This window comes from Ochlerotatus camptorhynchus, unplaced genomic scaffold (assembly GCF_037179485.1).
Source record: "Ochlerotatus camptorhynchus isolate MF236.1 unplaced genomic scaffold, CSIRO-AGI_Acam_v1.1 ptg000631l, whole genome shotgun sequence".
Taxonomy (NCBI): Eukaryota; Metazoa; Arthropoda; class Insecta; order Diptera; family Culicidae; genus Ochlerotatus; species Ochlerotatus camptorhynchus.
Genome location: NW_027041110.1, coordinates 964,018 through 984,396, shown reverse-complemented (window position 1 = coordinate 984,396; position 20,379 = coordinate 964,018). Strand labels below are relative to the sequence as shown.

The window sequence follows — 20,379 nt, the reverse complement described above, 5'->3', positions numbered from 1 at the left end:
TTTTTGAAGCAATGATAAGCAAGTGAATACAATTTTTCAGATCAAGAATAAATTTGTTCCAATTGGGCACAGTTGCTGGTGACTCAACACATGTCAAAAGAGCAGTGGGGATAGGGAATTGAAGGTTGACCCACCCTAATGCACAATCTCGAATGTTATAAATGATGCATATAGTCTGCATGAATCTGCTAAGACATGTACCGTTGCTATACATAGATGACACGTAAGCTCAGATTGATCTAGTAGGGTGAATGATTTGAACTCGACGACCAACTAGGTCCTCTTACATACAAGAAACGACGGGATAAGACGGCCTCCCTAAGCTTGGAGACAAATTTAACCAAAAATGTATAAAATTAGTGATTATTGATCTTGAGAGTATTTTTCCCAATCACTTGATTTTCAGAAAATTTCCTTTTCATTTGATGATGTTTTATCACGAATCAAAAACAGACTAATTAATGAAAGAAAGAAATCACGCGGGGTAAGACGACCATATGGTATGTATCATGATGCTGGCCATATAACAGGTTACTGTCTTCGGAAAAATTGCACAGTAGGTCAAAGCGGATAGAGAACAGTAGTAAATAATGTTCTCACTATGCGGCGCTAAGGTGCAAGTCAATTTCCTGTACAAAATATATCTTGAGACCTTTACCATTTAGAATGTTTTCGTCTTCGGGAAAGTTGTTCAAGTGATCAATGTCTTCAAATTTGTTGGTCAGTTAGTTCAGAATTCTTTCACTACGCGACACTAGTCTACGTGTGGACTTCACGTGGATGTCCTGACCTCGTAGATGGTGTGATTTCAAGATATAGCTTAAAGATACAGAAAGATCTTCTGCAGAAACTTCTTTGAATTCCTGAACCTACTACTTTTACGGATGTTCTGGATTTTCTGGCGGATCCCCAGGGTCCTCTACATCACGAATTTATACTGATGACAGATCTACAAATGTTTTCGAAAAAAGCCTGATATATTTCAGAAGCGAAATATTGTTATTTACGCATTCATTTTCAACCAACCAAGGTGGCCGTCTTACCCCGACACATGTCAAACTTTAACAGCTTCTGTAATTCCTCACAATTTAATGAAAACCGTATATGTTTCTCTATGAGTACATCAAACAAACATGTGTTTTCTTATAATAACGTTACTTTTACATGTCAAATTATTTGATAGCTCTAAAGCAATACATTCCGTAAACAAAAATTAACAATATGTAGGCCGCCGTCATGCGTAATGTTTGTTTTTGTTGTTTATTTTGACGTTTCACTTGTCATCAAGCTGGAATGTGTTTTACAACACAAATATACTATAGCAAAGAACCCTGCATCATTATTTTGTTCAAGAGTTGATTGATTCAATATCCTAAAAGGTGGCCGTCTTACCCCGCGAGGTCGTCTTACCCCATCGTCCCCTACATGATTCACATAAACTCTATGAATCTTCGTGTAGATCATATGATCTAAGATTGCCGCTAAATACTGAATGCTAGCCGTTAATAACTTTTTGCACAGAAATCGAATCGATTAGTGGCCTTCTACAAAGATGTTCTGCACAGTTTGTTCAATCTTATAATACTATAATTATTCAAGTATCGGTGCTCTGAAACTGACACATGAAAGCGTCCCAGATGACACATCCTAAGCAACATTTTCATTTTACCATGGTTTTGGATAGGTTTATAAGGCTTAGAATGGACTTGAGGACCATAATTACTTGCGATAGTCCCGTCACACAAGACGAGAGAATGAATTCAATCGTACGCGCTTTTCGCAACACGTTACTTATTTTTCGGTTCCGGGACCTTTATTATTACATTTTTTTTTTGTTTACGTTTTATCGTGTACGTCAAAGACGGATTTTGTCTTTTATCATTATGGGAATAAGACAGTTCTATGCAATCCTTATATTATTCGGTGAAATGTTCTATGTTGTAAAAATAATATTTGTTTATTTCATTGACACCTGTCTATTTAATGAATTAAGTAGATAAGCGATAGTCAATTAGGTAACATCAAATGTGCCATTGGTTCAATCGCTTTTTTGCTAAATGACGTTCGGTCAAGCGTCATCCAGTTCTAATCAATCAGTTTTTTTTTTTCCAAATTATATTACGCCTAAAAGTTACATTGAAAGCTACGTCCAACATTGTGTACACCGAAGTAACAACAGAACACCACAGTACATTCGGTTCCATCCGTTTCAATATATCCGCTCGCAGAGCTTGCATACAAAAAAAAATCTCTTCTGATCCGATAACCTGTCTATAGAAATCCCCATTCACACAACGAACTTCACCGGCCCTATGAACCTGACAGAATTTCCCAATTTCGCTCTATGAATCTAATGAATCTCTACTTGTTTGCCCGTGTTTCGTTCGGTAATGATGCCTGTGCCTGTGAATATGTTCGTGTGACCTTGTGTTATGTTAGTACTTGTATCCGAAGAGCCAGCACGATGCCGATTACCAATCCAAGAATTCCTTCTTCCCCCCGTAGATGGCATAGTCGAAAGACATAATCCGAATGCTGTGTAGAGCCTTTTTCCTACATCATCAAGTAGATGCTGCTTACACCGTAGAATAGGTACCTTTGCCTTTGCAAGCTCTTACTACAGCGCTAGTGAATGTAACACCCGGTCGTTCAAAATTTCCCTTAGGTTGTCGGTTATTTGTGCGTGTCGTCAACAGAACACATTCCCATATTCACTTAAATCCACCACAATATTCATAGGAACATCATATGCATACAGCAGTAGACTCTTCCACGAAGGAATCATCCCATTGGGCAGAATAAATACGGAACTTTTACATACCAATAAGCCTACGATTGGATAGCGTTATTCTATGAAGAAATTGAAATTCATCACAATTCTGCAATTCGTAATTCCAGATTTTGATTTCAAATTATGTTTAGATATGATCAGCTACCTCCTTACTAATATTATGTTTCTTATTGTAGTTACGGCCTTCAATTCCATGAACCATTCTTCAAAATAATTAAAATTCAGCTCTTATACCACATAAACCGAAAACTCAAACTTATAAAATCTCAAATTCATCAAAACTTTCTACAAAGCAATGCTTCGTGCTTGAAACTGCAAAACGCTCAATCGATACTGCGTAATTTCCAACCGAGCAGATGGTAAAACAGAAAGATGGAATTAATTTTCCCGCACCAACCTCCTGTTCTCCACCTCAAACCTTCTTACTTGCTTGCTCGCAGATGTACGAAATATATCGAGTTTAATTGAATAATAGAACATACTGCAGTGCAAAATTTTCATCACACATGAAAGTTGTAATAAAACAACTTGTTCAATTAGCAACTCTTCAAAACAGTGATTCCCGTATATTCCACGACTTCGAGCGTAATTTCTATATTTAGACTTCTTCATAAGCCACGAAATTTCTCAATTTCTCAGAACTCATGAACCAATTTACGCTGTTACTCACACCTCTCGAACAGCCACGCCACCCCCAAAAGAGGGCGATCGTCTGTGTGAGGCTTCCTAACCTCGACGAAAAATGAAATTAAAACCATCTTCTAAAAAATTTACTACAGACGCAGCCCACAAGCGCCACCCCGTGCGGATGCTACCACGGATCGACTTCCAACGCAACGCCTCCAAACAAGCCAGCATTTACCACTGACGGCGCATAAACATGGCATAGCTTAAACAGGGAAATTTTGCCTTTCCGCCACCTGCCAGCAACAGTGACTCCTTTGGGATCCAGGCAATTATTTCACTTCAGGCTCCGCTCTCAGTTTGTCCTCTTCTACTGCTACTGCTGCTGCTACCCATATGTGCTTAACTAACATGTAAACAAGACTCGTTTCTAGCTGAGTGATAATTAATTAGATAAACAAGCACTGCGGTGGTCGAGTTTCACTACTTTGCAGAAAGTGAATTATAACCCCAGGCCAGCGATGGTGGTTTGAAATGATCAAGCATGGCGATGATGATGATGATGATGATGATGACGATGTGGTGTCTGTGAAGTAAAGATTTTGAATAAAATGACGAGATCTCATCTCGCAAAGTTTGCAAATATTTGAAGTACAAACAAACAAAAAATTATAAGCTGCTTTCCATGCTCATGCAATGTCATGCTTCGAAATTCTTATTTTTGAAAAAAATAACGTCGAGTATGTCCAGATCCAGATTTTTAAAAGCTTTATTGCAACATGAAAAACGGTTAATGTAGTTTCCTTAATCTTTGCGATATCAACCTTACCGGGCACGGTGTCTCTGGATGAAAAACTAATTTAAAAAAATCAGTATCGCTGAAACACCCTCCAAGCGAAAGTATAGGTTTACCCCTTTCACATAAGACTAGTATGGAAATGTTCTATCGAGGGTCTAAAACAATTTTTATTTTTTTCGCATTATACAGTGTAAATCACGTCCAAAAATTTACTCTCTCGATCAGCCCTAAAAATGTATGGAAAAATGACCTCCTGATAGATTTTGAATCTAGCCTCAAACGAAAGAAGGGCACCTAGGATTTCATTTGGTAAAGTTTTTATTTTTTTGTTGAACCATTGCGTCCATTATTTGAACTTTTGTGGTACCCCTGTTTACTGTTCGTATAATGCAAGCTGACCACCATTTAATGATTGGACTGCTAATTGGCTGGACACGTCCTTTCCCAATCAGGTATGATACAACTACTTTTCTAGGATTAGCAGACCAAATACCACAAGGTTGTAAGATAACACTACCAAGAAATTTAGATCTACGTCTGTGTAATGCCCCACAACTGGAGAGCAGATGTTCCGAGGTTTCAACGTTCTATGCTACAGAAACGGCAGATATCGCTCTGAACTCGATCAATGTTCTTCAAATGATATCTACTCGGACAGCACCCAGTTACTAGGCCAATGTATATACTAAGAGCTCGTTTATTGAGCTCCAAGAGCTTTTTATAAATCTTTTCAACTGGATGCACTTCATTACGGCCATCCAGTTGGCCATCTCCCTTTGTTCTCCACGGTTCTGGGCCAATAAACTGTGAAACGGAACCTAATTTTGCGAGATCGTCTGCCCTTTCATTCCCTTCAATGTCACAGTGTCTAGGAACCCAATACAAGTTTACTGAGTTCTGTTGGCACAGTTGTCGCAACAAGAGAATACATTCCCTAGGTTCACCGACTTCCCAATCCGAACGCACCGTTTCACATACGTTGACTCATCACTGATCCCCTCAATACTCAATACTTCCATTCTAAAATGCTTAGGTGATCAACCAGATCACCTGGCATGACTTTTTTAGACCTTTTGAGCCTTAAAGCACTTCTTCCCGCTTCTAGTTGCACCTATTCATGCAAGGGCATTAGATTGAGGATTGCATCTAACGCACCCGTTACAGCGATACATGCAAGCAGTGTTGGAAAAGTTCATCAAAAGTAACTATGACTCGCGAATTTTTCCCTTGGTGAAATTCATGAAATATCGCGAACTTTTCCAACGCTGCATGCTAGACGTTGTAGTTTCACCAGCTTCCTCTGTGCGGTAGCCTCTTTCGGTTTTTGGCCATCACACTAACGAAGCATATTACCATATTACCGGTATTCCCGGTCCGGTCGAGGGAATCTTTCGGGTTGGAAATTTTCTCGGCTTCCCTGGGCATAGACTATCATTGTGCTTGCCACACAATATACAATTTCATGCATTGGTATTGGCATCGAAAGCTATCAATTAATAACTGCGGAAGTGCATATAGAACACCAAGTTGAGAGCACGCAATAAGCTAATATGCGATATGCAATAAGCTTAAAATGCGAACAAGAAGAAGAAGACTAACGAAGCATAAGTTACTTTTGGACGGATTACTTATGTGTAAATACACAGTGCCATTGTTGGTTTCAAACCCCATTTTCTAACAACAGTTTTGGAGCACAAGCACAGGGCACTCGTTGCTTTGTTGATCACAGAATCAATCTGAGCATTCCAATTCAACTTGAGATTCAATAAAACTCCTAGGTATTTGACGTGTTCACTAAGATGGATCTTGGTGGATGTTTCAGCGATACTATTTTTTTCATAATAATTTTATCTACCAAAGACACCGTGCAGGCTATAATATTTTATTTAGATCTTATTTCGATAAATTTCAACCAATTTGACTGAAACTAGTTTCAATAGACTTAATTTTCAAAGCTGTGTAGGTGGACCGGATTATTGCGCTTATTCGAATAAATAATAATAATAAACGTGAGTTGAATTTGACTGACGAGGTGAGTAAAAAATTACTCACTGTTCGAGGAAAAACTGCTCCAATATGAGGAAAATTTAGATAGGTTTCACTAAGTCTTTAGAAAACCGTAAGACGAGATACCGTAAGTGGGTGTTACAGTAGGCCAAAAAATCAAAATGTTTCGTTCCCTACCTTAGGAAGGAACCAAGGACATTTTAAAAAACTTGATTTTGCTACTATTTATGACAGCACTATTTAAATAAAACAATTGGTTAATGTTATCTATCCTTCACTTTAGAAGTTCATGAAACATATTTTACTCATCATTTTCTGTATATTGAAAATATTTGCAGCAATAAACTTTTTTTTTAATTTTCTCCCAATGCCACCCTTTAGGTATCTTTGAAATTCCGGTAACTTTGATAATAGAATGTATTGATAAAATTTGCACTCTGCACTTTTTCCGAAAAGGAAACAATGGTTATATATTGCAGCTTAGGGTATTGCCCTCCAAACAAACAATGTGAGCTGAAATATTTTTCTATAACTTTATCTCCTAAATAAAGATTAAAAATGTGTTTATAAGCTGAAATATCATTTTTTAGCTGAAGAATCATATTTTTGTCTGAATAAGCTCTTATTCAGTTTACAATTTTTTTAGGCTTGATATCGTATCGAGTTTTTAAATTCTATGCAATACATATTTTTCAAACATTTAAAAAAAAACATTTTCTTGTTTTTCGCTTGTTTGAAGGCCACTCAAACAATCACTTATGAAATGTATTTCTGATACAGCCATAACAAATTCATTGGCGTCTTCTTATTGCCTATGATGTTTACTAATTACATTACTCATTAAAAAGTTTCATATTTCTTGAACTAAATTGTCTGAGTTTCACGCATGTTTTTCAACATTCATCAAGTATTATCAAAGTAACCACAAATCAAAATAGTTCGGCCTGACTGACTAAAAGACTGAAAAAATAGAGCAAATGCAATAATTTCCGTTAAACATATTACTAACGAATTGACTATATGATCTCAGTAGGAGAAACAGTTCAATTTTTACGATACAATAGAAGTGTTAGGAGCCTATTGTTTTGTATGTAGACCACCTTACACAACAATAGGCTTCTAATGCTTTTATCTTACCGCAAAAATAGAACTAGTACTTTTTTTTTTTAAATAAACTTTGAAAAACATTAATTGCTTGTAAAAAATGATTTGAATATACTATCAATAATACCCCGTTTACGGTACTTTTACTAATTTTCGTCGATTTTCCACATATTGAAGCAGTTTTTCCGAGAAAAGTAAGGAAAATGTTACTCACTTTGTGAGTAGATCAATTTTTTGCACATTTTGCTCAACTTTGAGTCGATCTCATCGTTCGTGTACAGCTAAAATGTAAATGCTCCGGATGAATTTGATAGCGATGATTCCAACCTCCATATAAATGTGTGTGTATTTGCTCATATTTCTATGCGTTGCTTCAACCTTCGCGCAAGCGCAGCGCTATTGAATCTGTCAGCCATATTCTGGAAAAGTTTCCAGTCTTATTGATATGATATCTTTGGTAATATCGCAAAGGTTTAACACACAGTACCGAACATAGGAATATCACCTAATGATTTTATTTATCTTAGAAAAAAAAGGTTCTAAGTTCTCAGCTTAGAGCTGCTACTCTTTCGGGTGTCCATGAAATTTCCCGAAATCTTGACCAAGTATATAAGATTGATCGGTATTGTTCACGATTGGCGGAGTCTGTAAGAAGTTTGAGTAATTTGAGTAAAACGACTCTTTTATAATTTTTCAAACTATTTCCTATTTTCCGTTGCAGAATAATCCAAATAAGCTGAAATTTTGCTTATTTGTAGTCAAGACATGACGTTTTATACGCTTTAGGTTTTACTTAAATGCGTTCGATTCGAAAAAAAAATACAACTATTTGATTATGTACACCATCTAAGATTGATGATCAATGCTCAGGCGGTCAGGAATGAAATCTATCAGGAAAAAATAATAACGCTCTAATAGTACTGACGTCTTCACCAAAGTATCTAAGCTTAGTTTGGACTATAATTTGGTGTATAAAAATAGTTCAAGTTTTTGCCGCAAAGATGGCGCAATGATACTTTTTTTTTTGTTTCGCATGCTAGAGGTTTGCTGTGTTGCGCAAAGTTGTAGAACGCAAAATTTTATGAAAAGTTGCTGAAGACATAAAAGCTGTACATTTTCAAATTTCAGAGATATATGAAGCTGTGAAAAATTTCTCTGAAATTCATGTTTTTGGTATTATATTGTGTTAATTCGATCAAATAAATACTTTTATAGTATTTCGTCAATCGTTTCTAGACAATTCAACCTTTCCAGAACAAAACTTCAATTTGTAGAGTACTAAAATATTAATATTACATTAAATAATGGAAAAATACATGACTTTCTGAATGAATTTTCCAAAAAATGCGCAGTTATTCAAAATTTACATCAACTAGATTATTGTTCCTTAAAATATCTCAGAGGTATATAGGTAAACTTCGGAACGTATTAGACATTTTAAAATCTACAGCTTTTATGTCTTCGACAACTTGTCATAAAATTTTGCGTCTACAACTTTTTCCAAGACAGCAAACCTCTAGCGTGCGAAATAAAAAAAAAAGTTGGTATCGCTGTGTCATCTTTGCGACAAAATCTTGAACTATTTTTATCCAAATGTGAGTAAACTATGTTGGAGAGTTTCAAGATGACAAATGAACAACATCGACCTGAATCCGATCGATGTTGTTCATTTGTCGACTTGTAACTCCCATCTTAGTAAAGCCCTGCCAATTTAAAATCGGTACGCTTTCAATCGGATATATCTCAGAATCTGTTTGGTTTTATTCTAAGCGTTACTAGAAGAAAATGTTATGTATACATTGTAGCTTAAAGATACAATATGGGTTTTGCGATTTTTATTCCTCTCGAATGAAAACTCCAACTTTGGGCTTGATACGTGCCATCAACTTATGCACAAGCTGCTGTTTTTTTTTCCAGTATCCGGCCGTTGAAATAATATCCTTAGTCATTTTTTCACTCTTCTCCAGTTTAGCTTTGATGATACCCAATATATTTCGATTGGGCGGAAATCCAGGCAGTTTACGGAGTTCATACATGTCTCAATGATGTCTACTCCATTATCGCGATACCACAGTTGCGCGTTCTTACTGTACTTACTCGCCAAATCTGGCCAAAACTTGACCCCCGGTGGGACCTAATGAACGGCAATACATGCGTATAACTGTCCGTTCATATTGTTGGTTGTGAGTTTTCTGGCCATCCCTAATAAAAAAATACTATAAACGAATGATAACCCAAGTGATTGCACTATTCCACAAATGGTTAGAATTCCCTGCCAAATCATCAGCTTACCGGAAATTTCTTGGGAACATCTCCGCGACCCCTGACAACATAAAACTTCTGTCCCCGAAGCTGTTTGAAGTCCCATTTAACATACGTTTCATCGTCCTTAAGGATGCATCCGTTGAATTCGGTTAGCACCTGGTCATACAGCTTTCGGGCCCGCCTTTTGGCCGTAATGTTTTGCTTAACGGGCCGGTTCGGTTGCTTAATAGTTCGATACTTGAAGAAACCTTCCCGAATGCGTATATTCCGAACTGTACTGGGAACAGCACCAAGTGTGTCGACCACATCCACGTCCGAATGTTCTGGATTCGCTTTGAAAACCTTCATGACGTTCTTACGCAGTTTCCGCTCCACAGTACCGCTTCGACACCTTGATTGCACCTTCCGGGAAACAGACAAACTTTCCTTGAAACGTTTCAACACTGCAAGACGGTGGTTTTGGCCATTTTCAACTCCTTTGTGATCCTCGTACCCGCCCGTGTCGGGTTTTCATATCTCGTGTACAGAGTTAATTCTCTTCCTTTTTCTTCGAACACGTGGAAATTCAAGAAGACATAATTTTTTTCTTCAAATTGTTGCACAGGATTTAAACAGAAATACATTGTAAACAAATTTCTGTCAAAAGATTCCAGAATCGACCACTAGGAGCACTGTACCGGACAAAAAGGACCGCTCTGTACCAGACCAATTATAAAATGGCAGGGCTATTTTTGTGTAGGTTCAGTTTTGACCGAACTGGATGGATTCTACCCATATTTGGGTAGTGTTAAAATAGCGTGTATAAAATGAAAAGTGAATGCAACGTTTTTCGAAATTATCCAATTTTCTAAGAATGTGAAAAATGATCAACTGTCGTGAACGGATTTTAGTACCTTAAATGCACACAATTTTAACTCATGTCATTCTATTAGAAATAGTAGTTTACAAAATCACAGCATACCCACGTACCTTCGTAAACCTATGCAATAATGAAGTTACTGTCTTCAAATTTGTTTGCGTGACTGAGAAGTTGCGGATGCTAAACAGATATAGAATTAAAACCCTTTAATTTGAGGTGTCAATCATGTGCCATTCATAATTTTGAAGCGCTGGTTCCCTTTGCGTTTTTGTCAAAACTGAAATTTTCAATGGAAGTGTTAGTTAATCACTCATAGATTCATAATACTGCATGAACTCAACAATTTTGACCCGGAAAAGTTTGAAAAACCAGTCCAACGGGTTGTCCCATTACATAAGAAGCAATGGTACAAACACAGAACAGAAGGGGAAGTGCAAACAAATCGGTGAATCAAAAGTGGTTCGTTTTTCTGCTCAACAAGCGATGTGTTGTGGTAGCGTTCCACACGGGCTTTCTATGTGCACTCACACTATCATAGCATGCTGCCTGTCTTAACTGCAGGCAGAAGATGCCTTCTACCGCTAGGTGCGCTAGTGTTCGTAAATGACAAGTGGAGCCACTTTCTGATCCGAAGTTCCACTCCTGTGGTACAAACCAAACTTAAAACGCGTTTTTCTCCGCTTGCTGATTTGTGTTATGGGACGGACTTGCCATGAGTGGCAGTTTAATGCACCCAAGTTTTCATTGTTGCGCCCGAGGGGCGTGACACATCTAAATCTCAATTCTAGATGCTCGAAAAATCTTACACTAGCGAATGAGTCTTCGAAAAACCTTCTATCATTTTTCACATCTACTTCGTATCATTTTTTTGCAGGAAATCTTCAGAATCGTCATCAATCTTCTTTCTATCTACTCAGCGTGCACGCAGCTAACCATAGCAAAACAAAATCTTTCCTGCATCGCAGATAGAGTCGCCCCCCTTGGTTGCGCCCAATGAGCAGTTCCAGGCCAAATAGCAAAAATAATGAATTTTTGACTCGGCCTTCACCGATTTGCATGAAACTTGGCATTTTCCATATTTTTGCTAAAAATTTGGCCATTTTGGATCATGTATTTTTTTTTTTTTTTCAAATGGCGTCTATGACATTTTTTAATATTCTGTAGCACGTAAACGGGGCCTCCCTTAGCTCAGTCGGTAAAGGCGCAGCTACAAAGCAAGACCATGCTGGAGGTGGCTGGGTTCAATTCCCGGTCCGGTCTAGGAATTTTTCGGGTTGGAAAATTTCTCGACTTCCCTGGGCATAGAAGTATGATTGGACTTGCCACACAATTATACCAACGCAAAAATGGTACAGCCATCGAAAGCTCTCAATTTACATCTAGAACACTAAGTTGAGAGCATGCAATAAGCTATTATGCGATATGCAATAAGCTTGAAATGCGAAGAAGAAGAAGAAGAAGAAGAAGAAGCACGTAAACGTCATTTTTTATTGAAATGACGTTGTAGAGAATTGTTATGTTTTTATTTTAAGAAAAACACACACGGTAATTTTTAAGTAAAATTCCAAATATTTGTTAAAATTCAAATATCTCAAAATGTCCTTGTTCAATTTTTGAATTTTGTTTAAAAAAGCTCATGAAAAATACAAACTTTTAGAATGTTTAAAACAATGGACACTTCAAAATTTTCAAAAATCGTAGAACAAGAACTTTTGGTCAAATGTTTGGACTTTTTGTTACCAAGAGAAATTCTCCTGGTATTTGTCCTTATTTCAACTTCCACGGTCTATAACTTTAAAACGCTTTGATATTTTTTTATGAAATTTTCACCAGTTACTCATCAAAGAACAATGAACAAACTACTGTCAAAAGATTGTGGCTCCAATTACTAGGGGCGCGAAGGTACATTGAAACCTGCATCCTAGTTCTGTTTAAACCAGGCTTCCGAGGTCCCAAGATATCCGTAGATTTCGGGCATAGCGAACGCTTGGAAAAAAAAAATCAGTATATTGAGACTTGAACAAATTTCCAAGACAACAGCATCAATGTCATCACAACAGTAACAGGCTTGACAATCACATATCATTTGTTTTCATTGTTTAGATAACTACAACCTAAGTTAGAGCAATGTAAGATAAACTAAATAACTTCCCACAGTGAATCACCGAAATCTCCATATAAACTTCAACCCATTGGCACGGCCTCTAAACCTTTACCATTTTTGCCTAGACTAATATCGAAGACATCAAATCAAGAAGACTGGCAACTCTTCCATTTTCTCATACGAACGCTATGAGACAGGTACAATCGCGTCATCTGCTGCTCAAAGGTAAAGGCTTCGAACGAGTTTGATAGCAAAGATTACACTTAGAAGAAAGGTTTGTGTATTTGCTCATTTTTCTATGCGTTGCTTCCACCTTCACTCAAGCGCAGCGCTATTGTATCTGTCGCTTGGATTCTGGCAAAGTTGCCAATCTTCTTGATTTGTTGTCTTCGCTAATATTCAAACTAGGGAGTGGCATATAAGAAATGTATCACTTTTTTTCAAAATGAAGCACCGTACTGTGGAAGTGCTTCAAAGAACACTAAGTTGAGAGATGTTGAAAGATAGTGTAAGAACGTCAAAGCCAGGAAGAAGAAGATGCTGTATGACTTTATAATTATATGTTGGCCTAATGGCATTCACCCTTATGGCGGTCTAATCACTTTAGTTAAATTTGCCTATTTCAAAATCTGGTTACGCTCTTGATCACGAACTTCGAGTGTAAGCTGAGTTTCCCGAACCAAGTTCTAAATTTCAGAATGTAAAGTTGATGCCTAAAGTCTCGTTTGATCAAAATTCAAAAAATACCTAAATTTTATATGCAAATTTCCCGTATAACTGTAACAAGTTTTTGATACACTGTTTTGTAAAATCTTGGCAGCTATAGATGATCAAATGTTTATTTATTAATCGAAATAGTTTTGCTACTCAAATTGCTTAAACTTCATACGGGCACAGCCAACCAAGCCAAATCTATAACTATAAATCATGAATGTTGAATGAACCAGCAGCCGAGATTTCTTGCTAAAGTGTGCCCGTACAGCTGTTTTCTATAATAGGGTATACGTCCCTAACCTCGGTCTAATATGCAGCCATAGATTACGTTTTTAATCATAACTCATCAATTAATTTACCTGCAAACGATATTCTACTGCTAAATGGTATGCTTAGATATGCTTATCATGTCGTTTGCTATCAGGAACCGCAAAAAGTTGAAAAACTTACTTTTTTTAAGACAAAAACTCACCAGGGAAATGTATGTAATATCGGTCTATTGTCCCAAAATTGGGTCTATTTATGGATGCAACTTCGTCCTATCCTGTTTGATTCTCAAAAAAAACGCTCTTGGTGACGTTTTCTTATGTATTTTTTTTTATCACTATCACTGTTAACTTAATACTCTTCATTCCTCAAAACATTTCTTAGAGAAAATTTTACGAAAACTACATTAAATCACTCAAGTTAAAAATTAAAAATTAAAAATTTCGCTTATCGTCTTTCGACCGCAGAATATCTAAATCAAAACATTGTGATGTTCATTATACAGATTTGGCAGAAAAAATCTCCCTTCCTGTTCGTTCCTTATCATCCAAATGCAAACCACATTGTTGACGTTACTCTTATTGCTATATGCTGTCAAATGAATTTCATGGGCCAAAGTTAGGAACATAGAAAAGAAATGTGTCCCTAAAGTTGGGTCCATGATTTACTTGTGAAAACGTTGTTAAACAATTAAAATAAACATAAAATATTCAAACAGTAACTGTGAGTTTTACGTCTAGTGTGTATTATCAGGTAATTCCATTCAATAAATGCCATAATCAGGCCATTTGATGATCGTCAGTGCAACCTTCCCATCTTAACCTTAGAAGTCATGGCGGCTAAAAACTCCGAACAGAGTGATATTCTCAACCAGTTTTATTACTTACGAGAGCTGAAAATGTATTGAAATGTTGTGATATAAATTGATTTGTGTGTGGTACACATTTATCAATCATCAGTGATCAATATTTTCCTTATTTTTTGTGTAATATTCCTTAATTAATTATTTATTTGCGTGATAGGCCGAATGAAAGGACTAGACCCACATTACATACCGTAACCCTATAAGGTCAGCTAATCGTCAGGTTTTCAATATCTGTATTTATCTATTTAGAGTACGGAAGCATTCAACCGGAGACCTCATTACGGTTATTGAATTTATGATTTTTCGACCTCAGTTTGGACACAGTTTCATGTTTCAAGCCAGTGCAGTAACGTTTATTAACCTTGTGTCATCCCATTTAAAAAGGTCCTTAGCCTTATGAGATTTTTCCCAAAACAGAGTATCTATCTCATCCGGATTATCAAAATCATTTCCGTTACCAAGCATGTAGGATTAAAACATTCACTTTCGAATAGATGCTACATATTGAAAAAGGTAAAACTTCCAAGAGCTCAGTAGCTGCACGAATCGACGGTTATATGATACCGGCCCGACAGGAAAAAGGCAATCTATGGGATTAGTCCTTACATGATGATCCCTCATCGGAGCCATTAAATGTTATAGCATCCCACAAAGCATGAACGACCAACCCGTAACCCCCTTTTAACGGAATCACTTAACCCTTATCATTATTACATTAATTATTATTGATGCTTGTCAACGGCGGGTGGATCGTTGATGCCACCGCACGTGATGAGCTCTAGGATGAGAAAAATCTGTGATTTACCACCCGTCGGCATCGAACCGACATGAAACAGAACCCAACTAACTTTCCATTTTGCCACCAGCCCGGCCACGATTCAGCACCATTTCCTAGCCTATCGCACCCATCACAGAGAAGAGAACCTATTACGTCGGACTTGGCCTTTCCATCTCTATCAGGGCTAGGACGTCCTTTTGATGCATCTAATATGAAAGGATTATCGGTACTTAAGTGGATTGGAATGCCATTAAATGTCAACATACAAAATCATCGTTTGTAGAATACCGCTTCCCATCAATCCGCCTTGAAGCTTGGCTCCCTTTGAGCTAATCGCTTGGAAGCGATAACCGACCGACCCGTCGTCGTTAAGATTGTCTGGCCACATTTCAAGCGATTGTCTGTCCCCTTTGTCCAATCATGTCTATGACATAGCCAAACTTTGTGTCCCCAACGGAATCCCACAGCCTAATTTAAAATGATACCACTGCGAGCATCTCGCAACTAATTTGATCCTCTAAGCACGACAATAAAATTGAATTATGTTAAACACATTCAAACTTTGTGTCACTGTTATTCAACTTAATTTGGTTTGGTTCGGTTTTGTTTATTGGCGTTTTCACGATGAAGATACAGCACCAATCAAGTTATGTTCAGCCATATACTCACTGTTAATTTTATATACCAACGATAACTGTATGTTTATATTGATATGTACCGCAAAATAAGCGAGATTCGTGTTTCGTTGTTGTTTCATTCGATGGTTATCCAGTACATATTATTCCACGTTGAATGTATATCTGTACTTGAGGAAATGTTGAATGTTGTTTTTGATTTCCAATCTACTGGGATATACTTAAATTTTGTTATCCACTTCCTGCAGTTATCATGATGGACGAAGAAGATGATGAAGACGACGAAGAGGAAGACATCGAAGAGGAGGAACTGGACATTGTGGGAGAAATCGATTCCCCTCCTTGGGACATGTACGGCGAGCTGGACGTCGAGGATCAGGACGAAACGACGGAGAACACGGCCTTACTGCGAACGGCCGCCAAGACCGAGATCATCGTCACGCCAATTAGTCCGGTAAGTGACCGACTTGCTTGCATAAATAAATGTCCAATGTAGAAGAATGGTTTCCCTTTTGCGTACTCAACAGGTCAGCTCCGCATACGAGCTAAACCGAATGGATAGCGACGAATACAAACGGCCACGTCTGGGTGCCATGGGAGCCGGTAGCACCACCAGCACCAATAACGGTGCAGCCACAACACCAAACAACAACGACAGTGACGACCGCCAGCAAATCACTGCAGGATCTTCCACCGGTGGCGGTACCACGATGGACTCGCTCAGACCGGAGATGACCCCACAACAACAGCAGCAGCAGCAGCGCAGCCTCGCCTCCGAAGACATATGAGAATGGCTGAAACTGTCCCCAATGGTCCCATTTAGTTTGAGCTGCTGCTGCTGTTGCTACTGTTACGGCTGCGACTACCACTTCCCATTCCATTCCCAGTTCTGCTATGTTTTCCAAAATATTTCTCGACTGGTGCTACTACTGCTAGCGCTTTCCGTCTGGACGCCGCCACTGACCATCACGTTCTTGACATGTCCATCAACAACAGTTGCTGCCAGCATGGAGACGACCACAAAGACCAAACCTCCAAATGGGCACCACCAGCAGCACCTTAATCACCGAAACTTGACGGCAGCACTAGCATACGAAATCCTAAAGTTTTAGTAGATCTAGTTGTTAAGCAATTGATTTCTCCACAAAAGTTAAGTCATTTCCTCGACAGTATAGTATGAACGAAATTCATGAAGACGATTTTAGAATATAAGTTTAAAAGTTGTTTTTAAAATCCACGTATCGATTGGGCAATTTAGATCTTGAAGAAATGATTGCTTGTGATTCTCAGATATCCCTATATCGACATAGTGTGTCTAGCATTCTTGAAAATTTTAGCGAAAATTTCATTGATTTGCGTGTAAGTAGTACTTAATCAAGATTTTAAATCTTCCGATTCTAGACGATTAATAAATACTATAGAGGTTTGACGCAATGTCAACCGCTTCGGTATGGAGAGTGATGCATTGAACGGAGGTAAATTGTGTTGTGGTTAGGGCTGAAAAGGGTTAATTTTCAGTTGAAGATTACATGCGATTTTTACTGAAGACGCTTCCTAAATCCATACTCCGATTTAAAAAAAAACGGGGTGAGGGATTTTCGTCAAATTCTTTGACATGACAGAACGGTGTTGTAAAGATTGCAATGATGAGTTTATTTATTGTTTACATGGGTGTACCTAAGGGAGGCACGGGACATCGAATGCATCTCCCCCTAATTCAGTTACAGTATTAATTTTCAGAATTAATTTATTTTTATTTTTTATTATCGTGATTTTTAGCCGTAGGCTAGTTTGTACGTTTAAGAATATGGAATATGGAATTGCGAAAGTTCCAGGAATTGATTACCGTAAGCTGTCAGTTTTGATCGCACAACTACTGACAGCATGGTGGGAAAAAGATATTCAAAAATCCAACACCTTAGGTGTTTTATGAAGGCTGACCTTCATGATGGGCCAAAACTTCTCAATCGGGTGAAGTTCTGGCCAGTTCGGTGGGTTGACGTCTTTTGGTACAAAAAGTAAGAGGTTGTATGCACGACAGTAGATTTGACGTAGAATTACGTGCTCGGTATCAATATTCGGCGACTGTGTTAGGGAATCCACTTTTTCTCATCACGGAAACGCCTCGTTCTTTCGTTGTGTACTGGAGAACAATGTTCAACGCCACGCGTCGAAAACACTGCTGCTACTGCTGATGCTGATGATGATGACGACCGATCGGACACCATCACACATGGTGATTGAATAAGCACCGTTCGGCGAGACCAGATGGAATTCGATTTTGAAATCTGAGTTAGGGAAAGTGTTCATTTTAGCAGATTTGTAGAAAAATATTCAATCGATAATCTTGTTTAGAATTAAAATCCATCCACTATTGACAGGGTTATAAGTGGTCAAAACCTGACCACTTTTCGTAACACGGTCGATTTTGTTTTTTTTTAATTGCACCCCCGAAATGTTGCCAAAAGACGTAATCATACGGCAAAACAACATTACTGTCTTTGTACCAGTTTAACACCAGCCGCGCGTAGTGGCAGTATGCCAAATCCGGCCAAGACAGCGTCTCGCCTCCGTGAGACCGCAGGAAGGGTAGGAAGCGCTGCTGGCGACACCCGTCCCGGCAGATTTGCCCGTTGATGGTACTCCTGCCCCGGAAACTGCTTTGTGCTGCTTTGATGTAAGTCTCGTCGTCCATCGCGACACACCTCGGTTTCTTCAGCCACTCCTGGTACAGCTTCCTGGCACGGGTTTTGGCCATCGTGTTTTGTTTGTCGTTCCGGTTCGGTCCTTTTTGGACCTTGTAGACGTGGATGCCGGCACGTGTAATCGTTTTTTCGACAAACCAGGTGGAAACATCCGCCTTCTTCGCCGCATCGCGGATCGAAAAATTCGGCACGCTTGAACAGACTCAACACCTTCCTGACCTTCACCGGGTCAGCTGTCTTCGGTTTTCAGCCGCAGCCTGCCCACCGGTGGGTCGTCTGGGTCTCCTTGTCTCCACCACCCGGGAAATCGTCGAATGATGGATTCCCTTGTGTTTCCCGATCCATCTGTGGGACGCAGTCGGATTTTTCACGACGGCGCACAGGATTTTTTGGCGGATCTGCTCTTGCTGAGATGCCATCTCAAACCACTAGATAGATTGTGATGATATTCTTCCAGCGTAAACATTACACTCTTAGTCAGTTTCAGTCAAAATTTCATCAATTTTTACCCACACGCTAAAAAGTTACAAATTAATCAACGTGTCTCACTTTTTTCAATAGTTTAAGAAGTATAATATACCAATTTAATTGAACTTGAACAAAGTAGATCTAGGGCAGCCTGTTTGCAATCTATGGGTCGCAAGATTTCAGACCATTTGAATACGTTTTTCAAATTTTATTAAAAGATCTGAATCGAAAATTATGTTCTAATAAGCAAAATATAGCTTAAAGAAAAATGTATTTTTTTAAATGCTTTGATTGTAAAAACAACTTAAAATCCAAATTATTTAAAATCCGCTGAAAGCTGAGTTTAAATCACACTGATAGAAACCAATTTTATCTTACAATAAACTATTCCAACTAACGATTTGATTCCCTTGAACAGAGTTTAACGGTCATTTTAACTTATCCTATTTTTTGGGCTGTTTTATCATTAAATTTTGGCACTATTTTTGGTGTTTTAAGGCAATTTTGACATTTACAAGCCATTTTGGCATTTCTGGGAGAATTTCAACACTTTTAAGTCAAAGTTTCAAGGTACTTTTTAAATTCAGCTCTCCAGGCTCTCTTTAGGTAATTTAAGATTTTGGTAGACCATATTGGTGATTACAAGGTTGCTTTTCGCGTTCCTAGGGGCATTAGAACATTTTTATGATCACTTTAGTACTCTCAGTATAATTTCAAGACGCTATGGCAGTATAAAGCTATATTGGTTTTATTATATTTATGCATATTGGTATTTTAATAGCATTTTTAGATGATTTGAATGTTGTTTTTGGAGATTTGAGTTATTTAAACATTAAATTTTTGAGCTATGATCGCCATTTTCGCAAATTTAAAGGTATTATTACAGCTATTTCTGTAAATTCTAGCCATTATAACGTTTCTTTGGTCACTTTTGGTGCTCCTAGAAAAAAAATCGCTATGTATGATAATTTTGGAGTACCAGGGCGTTTTGACGGCTTTAAGGCAATGTATAGGTTTTAGGCCTATTTCTGAGTTATTTTGGTGTGGTGCTCTTAAAATGTTTAGGCTATATTTGTTTTCATCATTGTTTAGACCAGTAAGAGCCTATTTTTATCATTTACCATTACACGCGAGTAGCGTTTTAACCCACTGTAGATGAATTGCGGTCGAGATATTTTCCAAGCCGAAAAATTCCTAGGCCCAACCGGAAATCGAACCCAGCCACCTCCAGCATGGTCTTGCTTTGTAGCTACGCCTTAACCGACTGAGCTAAGGGTGGGCCCGATTTCCATATTAGTTCAGGAAAAAAGTTCAATATGATTCTGACGAGATGGAACACTGAGGGAAATTCTCAGAGAATTTAAAAGAGAGCTCTATAGGAATACCGAGATTAA

At 38.1% G+C, this 20,379-nt stretch overlaps 1 protein-coding gene across 10 annotated transcripts in view; it reads left to right on the top strand.

Annotated features, from left to right (window-relative positions):
• Positions 1–18,667, top strand: part of KCNQ (KCNQ potassium channel) — a 462,308-nt gene extending 443,641 nt beyond the window's left edge. For all 10 annotated transcript variants that reach the window (XM_065237553.1, XM_065237551.1, XM_065237548.1 and 7 more), the window contains 2 exons: positions 16,061–16,266; positions 16,340–18,667. In XM_065237553.1, coding sequence (XP_065093625.1) covers positions 16,061–16,266; positions 16,340–16,600 — 467 coding nt within the window. In that variant the 3' untranslated portion in view covers positions 16,601–18,667. The remainder of the gene's footprint in view (positions 1–16,060; positions 16,267–16,339) is intronic.
• The last annotated feature ends 1,712 nt before the right edge of the window (positions 18,668–20,379 follow it).